Source organism: Dryobates pubescens, chromosome 32 (assembly GCF_014839835.1).
Source record: "Dryobates pubescens isolate bDryPub1 chromosome 32, bDryPub1.pri, whole genome shotgun sequence".
Classification (NCBI taxonomy): domain Eukaryota; kingdom Metazoa; phylum Chordata; class Aves; order Piciformes; family Picidae; genus Dryobates; species Dryobates pubescens.
In genome coordinates this window covers 6,007,698-6,016,060 of record NC_071643.1, presented here as the reverse complement: position 1 = coordinate 6,016,060, position 8,363 = coordinate 6,007,698, and the positions used below count along the sequence as shown (strand labels likewise).

Below are 8,363 nucleotides of genomic sequence, written 5' to 3'. Positions count from 1 at the left end.
TGCTTAAATGTGGTTTGACTTTGCTTATTAGATGTATCACCTACTTATGGAAAGAAAATGCCCCTAAGAGTCTCTGAATTATGGTTAGCTGGTTTTGAGTCTTTGCTGTTATTTTTATGACACGTTTACCAACCAGTCTTAATTTAAATTGGAAGCTTGTTAATTGCCAGGAGTTTGATAGATTTGATTTCTGTTAAAAAGAATCTTACAGTGTTTAGCCACCTCTTAACATCCTTATCTGTTTTATTCAGCAAACAAAGTCTGCATTACAACATAAATTGGTTGAGAAAACACTTGAAGATGTCTTAACTTTAAATTCAAAGACATCAACATGTGTTAGACACAAGAACTTGGGGAAAAAAAAATTAAATCCCTCTAATGAATAATATTTTCTTCCTCTTTTCCCCTCCTAGGTGTGAATATTTTCCTCTCTGAAACTAGGTTCCAACTGAAGAGATCAAGATGATTCCTAATTACTCTACTGAAGAAACTGTTAAAAGAATCCACGTGGACTGCCCTGTTTCAGGAAGGCACAGCTACATCTACATCATGGTTCCAACTGTTTACAGCATCATCTTTATCATAGGCATATTTGGCAACAGCCTGGTCGTTATTGTCATTTACTGCTACATGAAACTAAAAACAGTTGCCAGCATCTTTCTTCTAAACCTGGCACTGGCTGACTTGTGTTTTTTAATAACTCTGCCACTCTGGGCAGCCTACACGGCCATGGAGTACCAGTGGCCTTTTGGCAACTGTTTATGCAAGTTAGCCTCAGCAGGGATAAGTTTCAACCTGTACGCCAGCGTGTTCCTGCTCACGTGCCTCAGCATCGATCGCTACCTGGCCATCGTGCACCCGGTGAAGTCCCGAATCCGGCGCACCGCCTTTGTTGCCAGAGTGACTTGCATTGCCATCTGGCTTCTAGCCGGCGTGGCCAGTTTGCCCGTCTTCATTCACCGGAACATATTCTTTGCCGAGAACTTAAACATGACAATCTGTGGTTATCGGTACGACAACAACAACACAACGCTCCGGGTTGGGTTGGGCTTGTCCAAGAATTTGCTGGGCTTCTTGATTCCTTTTCTGATCATACTGACCAGCTACACCTTAATTTGGAAGACCCTGAAGCAGGCATATCAAATTCAAAAAAACAGGACTAGAAACGACGACATTTTTAAGATGATTGTGGCAATAGTGTTTTTCTTCTTCTTTTCCTGGATTCCTCATCAAGTCTTTACCTTTCTGGATGTGTTGATTCAACTGCACGTGATAACGGACTGCAAGATCACCGATATTGTGGATACAGCTATGCCCTTCACCATTTGCATCGCTTACTTCAACAACTGCCTGAATCCTTTTTTCTATGTGTTTTTTGGAAAAAACTTTAAAAAATACTTCCTTCAGCTGATAAAATACATCCCCCCGAACGTCAGCGCACATCCAAGCCTCTCAACAAAAATGAGCTCCCTCTCCTACCGGCCCCCGGAAAATATACACTTGCACACTAAAAAGACCGGCGGGGCTTTCGACGCCGAGTGATGCATTTGGCAACACGCTTTCCTTTAGCAGCCCTGTGAGCGGAGCAGCAAGAATGACAAAATTCATCTGTGGCCCTGAACACCACCACTTACTGCTTAATACAGAGACGTCAGATCACCTCAGCAAAACCATGCTGTAAAGATTGAGCAGCGGCCTTTTAGTTTGCGTTGCGAAGAGGACTGCTTGGTTTTCGTTTTGGTTTTCTTTGCTGAAGGCAACACAAAGGGTGGACAGGCGTGCCTGAGTTTGTCAGCGGCCTGCCATTTACTCAGAGCTCCAAAAGGAGGGTAGAGAAAACTCGTAACTTCAGAAGTCTTTTTGAAGGAAAAGCTTGCACAAATTAGATGAATTGTGAAGGACCCGTTTTGTGCACGCACAAGCTGTTCCCATTTTTGTCCAAGATGATGGAGCTGCATTGATTGGCTCATTGAGTTGTTTGGGGTCTTTAAACGACAAATATCGTACCATATTTATAATATGTTTTCAAATATATGCTCTATATGCCCAGTTTTAAACTCAAAGGGAAAGTTAAAGGTCCTTGAAGTTGGTCTCACTCTGATTTCCACTACTACTTCTCTTTCCCCGAAATGGAAATTTTTTTTCCCCAGAATAATATATGCAATAAAAATGCAGATTTATTTATTAAATACAGAATAAATATCTATTTTTAGATTTATATTCCTACTCCTAGATTTCAAACACTGCTTCACAAAGGTAGACTTCTATCCCCATGGGTATTTTTATAACCATTTTTGAAAAAGCATATCTATACCAAAAAAGTTACATTCAACCTTTCCTTGCAAGCCTCCACACTGAATGAAGAGAACCTTCCTTAGGGAGGGAGTTGAGTCCATACTCTTTGTGGGGGGAAAAAAAAACAGTAGAACTCTCTACTTGAAAACATGAGTTTTGGGACCGAAAACTTCAAACTTATTGTGTAATAACTAAGGCACTCTATGAGAGGAATTGCCAACCACTCCAATTCCTGGACAGTAAATCAACTGGCATTCTGACAAGCAAAAATATTCTGACAGTGTTAAGGTTTAACTAATCATGATTTTCATCACATCACAAAAGATCCGAGGCCAAACTTGACCCATGGCTTCTCCCCATTATACAAAGCTAAACTTAAGAGTATTTAGTCCCTGTAGAACCTTTTTTAATGTGTATAGAATAAATGAATTCTATTAATTCATTCATACTAGCATAAATCAGACTAAAAGTCTAGCTCAGAATGTCCGTGTAAAGGAGGAAGAGAAGGTGATAAACACTGTAGGAAGCTTCAAGTAGTTATCTGCTCATATGTCCTTTTTACCTCAAATTATGAGCTCAAGAAAAAAAAAGATTTATTCTTGACTCTCACTTATTTATTGTCTTCAAAAGATAAATGAGTTCATAAAAACATTTTGGATATTTTCTTTCCTTATGTCAAAAAGTAGTCTCCTACAGACAATCACACACCCTTGAACATTCACAACATTTCTGATCCTCGAAGTCTGACATCTAATGTGGTTTTACTTCAGGTAGCAAGCAGCTGGATTATCCATATTTTCTGGTTATCAGTCTTTGGCATATATGCAAATAATTAGTTTTTACATTAGGAAACAACTTTCAAAAACACAACAGAAAAGTAATTGCTGTGGTTTTAAGAGGGAAATAAAACCAAACCAAACAAACACCAACAAGACCACAGCCAGGTGTGGGAATCACAGGGCTACAACCAGGTTTGGGAATCTTGTGCACCTTCCTGCATTTACTTAGAGGTAAGTTTGTTCACGTTTTGCAGTTAGAAGAACAAAGGCAAAACTGAAGAATCTCAAGTCATCTGTGACAAGACACTGTAAAGAGTCACTGAAACTCCTAAAGCTAACAACCAACCAACCACACCAAACAAAACTCTTTCATTAAAGGTTTAAGTTACTGTGATTGCAAGCTAGTATCTTGAAATCTGAAAGCTGAATGGATCATTCAAAGACACAGTTTAATTGTCATATGAAATGCTTTGTATTTAGCTTCTATCTGCTCTTACATGTGAGACAGCCACTTGTTAAAAATGAATATGGTGATGATCCCCTGCATTATAAATAGCATCCAGAACAGTACCACTGCCTCAGCACTCAGTAAACTGATGAAGGGTTGACACAGCTTGTGTTTTATTTGTGTGATGTTGTTTGTGCATGTACGCATATGCTCAGCAGCACTGGGAGCTCTTTCTCAGCCACAATTCAGTGTGCTGTGCTTGCCACCTGCTGGATGCAGCCACAAATTCGTTTCTCATTGAAAACTGCGAAGGCAATGTTTCCCTGGCTCCTGGTAAGTCTAGACTCTCACCTGGGACAAAAACTCCTGTAGAAATGAAATACAAGCTTGTCCAGCTGGAAGGCAGTTAAGAGTCTTTGACAGAGGCTAAGCTAGCATTTCACAGAATCATTCAGGTTGGAGAAGACCCTTAGGATCATCAAGCCCAACCATTAACCCTACTCTGCAAAGTTCACCCCTAAATCATTTCCCCAAGCACCACATCTAAATGACCTTAGAACACATCCATGGTTGGTGACTTCAACCACTTCCCCACGCAGCTTGTTCCAGTGCCTGACCACTCTTGCTGTGAAAAATCTTTTCCTAATGGCCAGTCTGAACCTACCCTGTTGGAGTTTGCCCAGAATCTGCAAATCCATTTGGTCCCTGAAATAGAATAGAATTAACCAGGTTGGAAGAGACCTTTGAGATCGAGTCCAACCTAACATCCAACACTATCTAATCAACTAAACCATGGCACCGAGCACCCCATCCAGTCTCTTCCAGTGCTCCATACCACCATAATACATAGCTCATTTGCAAAAAGTTGATTGTGTTACTGCAAGAGCCATCCCATTCCAAATAGATATTCAAAAGATACATGCTCAAAAACAGAAATCAAAGCATATTTGCACAAGTGATAAGTAATTAGCTGAAAGGACTCGCCACCAAGAACAAAGAGGCTGAATCACAAGTGACTGAGAACAACAAAATGATTCCTTTACAGCAGGAAACAAGAGAAGCCATTGGTTAGTGATTTAGATAATTTCATGATGGATCCTGCATTTTTAACCATGTAGCCTCGGCTGTTGGTGCCACCTGTGCCTACCAGCGTCACAGGAAAAAGCACAAGCGCTTGTGTTTGCCTGGGTTGCTCAGGAAAGGTAGGAAAGCATTGCAGCTGGTGTGCTTTGAGGGCCAGACTGACCTTGAATTAATAGGCAACAAAAGTGGAGGGTAAAGCTGCTGTTAAGTAATGCTAGGAAATTTTTCTTCTCTTAAGGGCTAGGAAAGTGGTCATCAGCTGCCAAATATAGTGGCTCCTAGTTCAGTGTTTCCTTGGAGAAGTTTTTGTTGTTGTTGTTATGGCTTTTTAATGATAAAAAGTGACAGATTGGTAGATACTGAAAAGTATCTAGAGATAAAACTCTCTAGCAACTCTAACTGGGTGGCAGCAGCAAGCAAACTCTTCTGCAGCACAGAGTTATTGTGTACAGCCACCTCTACACTTTCAGACATCCCCACAAAAGCCCAAACTAACAGCCAGCCAAAGAGTCCCCATTACTCTCTCAATATCCACACCACTTCCATCTTGTATCTAGCTGCAACCAAAGCAGGTGATGAGAAGTACATTGTTTCTGAGCCCTATACTCACCTGCCCACCTACTGTGCTGGAGACGTGTATGGGACATTAGGAAAAGCAGTGAGTAGGCTCTGACATTTGTTATGGACACTAATCTGCATGGTCTCTACAGAGGGGCAAGTAAGAGATGGCTGTTGGTGCAAGAACTTTTGCCCGCAGAGGAGGAAATAAGATCTCACTCTGACTTTGCCCTCTTTGGGAAACATTGGGTCAAACCCTCATTATTTAATATCAAAATGGGAACTACCTATATATGTTTAAGGACCAACTCCCACTATATTAAAGAATGTGAAATTAATTATCACACAATGTTACACTGTTATTTTTAAAAGGAGTATCCAAAGTGGTTTTCATTCTCAGGGTGACCAAAGTAAAATACTTGACAAACACTGTCTGTCCTTGTGCTCTCCTGATGCAAGGAACTCAAGCCAGTATTAATGGGAACAGCAGGTAGCCCTAAATACAGGCATCACAACCCTTGTTCTGTCAGTTATATTCTGTTGACTTGTTTGAATACTTACTTTCTGCTGGCAGAATAATCACTAAATCCCTATTGTGTCTGACATGTACATACATAATATTTATTGCTATTTATTGTGCAATAGTACATTATATGATTCATGTTTCATGCTTTGGTCTCTAGCTGCTTGCCCATTTTATGCCTACTCTAAATCATACAATACAACATTCACTTGGTTAACCCAACTTCCAACAAAACCATTACAGATACAGTGGGGATTGATTTGGCATCTCTGCTGAACTATTTTGTCATGCTTACATTGTTAATAAAGAGGAAGGAGAGTAAGCATGAGGCCAAAAGTCCTTTACCAGAATTGCTATTTAGGTGATGGCTTTGCTGACATAGCTCCAGCAATGATTTATCGTGCTGATCTCCTCTTTAAGTATACTGAAGTGCAAGTATTCCCAGGGAGAAGTTTGCCCTGTAGAATAGAAACAAACAACTTGGGAGGCAGAGGAAGGCGGCGTACAACAAGGACTTACTGATCTTGGAACTGTTTAGTGTTAAATGTAAAGACTTTTTTTGCCTTTCTATAAAATTTGTGGCCAAATAAAGTCAACAATGAAAGCCAACCAACAAACAAACTGAAAAGAAAAAGCAAAAAACCCAGCCATAAAAGAGCTCAACAAAACCTAAGAACAACTATTTCAGCTAAGGAGCAAAATCTTCCAGAAAGTTTGGAAAGGCTCTTCTCGATTTTTCTGTTTCCTAATAATGTCCTGCTCAGTGTGGAACATATCAAACCATTCCCACCCCACTCAAAAGGTCAGGGTCTCCAGCTCTGCTCTACATCACATTAAAGGCCTGGCAAGACCATCGTCCCACCAGCTCGAGGGAAACGATGAGGTTGTGCGATCAATCATCGAGTCCATTTCGACAGCGACCTCACCACCAAGGCTGAGCCGACAAACTCTCAATGCTAACGGCAGAGCTGTCAAGCTCATTGTCACTGGTCAGTTCTGCAGATGTGGCCAGGCACTCAGGAAAATCTGTACAGATCATGTTTGAGAACAGCACTGTGCAATCTTTTTAGTGGACTAGTGCTGTGATCTGCAGCTTTAGAAGTATTTGGTGAGTTAAGTGTCAAGGACTAGATACTGCTTTAAGTACTTTTGTGCAGTCATAACTTGTGAAGGAATTGATGTTTTCTATTTCAATAGAGACAGTTTTATATTGTAGAAGTTTACTACTGTTATATGAGAACTTTTATTGTCTGAAGTATTACTCAAACCATACATGTCATCGCTAGATGTCTTTGTGAAAGCTGTCCCTGCTGCAAAGAGATGCGGTTCTGTATTATTGTAAGTAGGACACAATCATCAGTGTACCTGTAGCTGTGTATCCTTGGCAAAATCATCCTTAAAGTATTTCTGGTTTGTGCTGAAATATTTTATACCTTTATTCCTCATTGCTTTTAACTCAAAGTTCAACCCAGCTTCCCCTAAACAGGCTGTATCTGCAGTTCACACTTGAAAGAGTGTCTGGCTAGCTCCAAAAATCACACAAGCAGTCCAGTAATTTACTTGTGCTTCCCAGAACTGGCCAAAGCAAAGTTTCTTTGGAGTGAGTAATCCACAAATTCTTGATTTTCCTATATGAAAAGCTTAGACTAAAAGGCAGAATTTCAGCTTAAATTTTTAGAAGCTAAAATAAACTTACAGGGACAGATTTACCTGGAATACTGTGTCAAATACAGGATTGTATTACACTATGGATAATGGCTCTGAAAAGCCAGACTCAGACTATTTGTAGCTGAGCATTGAATGTAAAGGTATCCACTTAGTCAGAAAAAGATTCAGTCTTCTCTTTACCATGAGGATAGTGGAAGACTGGAACAGGCTGCCCAGGCAGGTGGTTGAGGCCCCATCCCTGGACATATTCAAGGTGAGGCTCTACAGGGCCCTGGGTGACCTGGTCTAGTTGAGGATGTCCCTGCTGACTGCAGAGAGGTTTGGACTGGATGACCTTTGGAGGTCCCTTCCAACACAGACCATTCTGTGATTGCAAGCAGTGCCACATTGGTACAGTGGCTTCGGTGGAAACAAGGAGCTGGTGTTTTGGGTTATTTTTTGTCAAAAGAATGAGAACAAGTCACCTGTTTACATTTTGAATTTGTATGAAAATAAAATCTGATTTAATCTTGCATATCCCCAGTGAATCCTACTTCACACTCTGTGTTATAGCTTTGTGCACTGGAAAGAACTGAAAAACAGTTAAAGGCTGGGCCTATAAAATTCTTACAGCTTATCTGCTGAATAACTTACTTGTTTTTTATGTATTTTAATTATTCCTCAGCTTTATATACTGGCAGTGCCATGAGGCACACAAGCCCTGGTGCAGGAGGAGGCATATATACACAGAGACATACAGCCTTGGAGGTTCACAGCCTACTCAGAGGGTGAAAAATTGTTAGAAGAAAGTGAAAAGCAAAGGCTGTTACTGAACAAGTAGAAAACTGTGAAGATATTTCACCCTGCTGTTAGGAAAAAGTATTAAAAGAAGAAAACACCAACTCTTTAAAAATTATCTAAGTGAGTCAGAAACCTTCTTGCTCATTGAAAATATGAAAACAAAAAGTAGAAAAAAAATACTGAAATATTTTATGTTGTGAGTAAGGAACAACCCTGCACACACACACAT

General features: G+C 40.3%; 1 protein-coding gene across 1 annotated transcript; it reads left to right on the top strand.

Moving 5' to 3' along the window:
* Positions 1 to 429: 429 nt before the first annotated feature.
* AGTR1 (angiotensin II receptor type 1) lies at positions 430 to 1,542 on the top strand. The gene has a single exon (XM_009910838.2). The coding sequence runs from the start codon at positions 463 to 465 to the stop codon at positions 1,540 to 1,542; it is 1,080 nt and encodes a 359-aa protein (XP_009909140.1). The 5' UTR covers positions 430 to 462.
* The last annotated feature ends 6,821 nt before the right edge of the window (positions 1,543 to 8,363 follow it).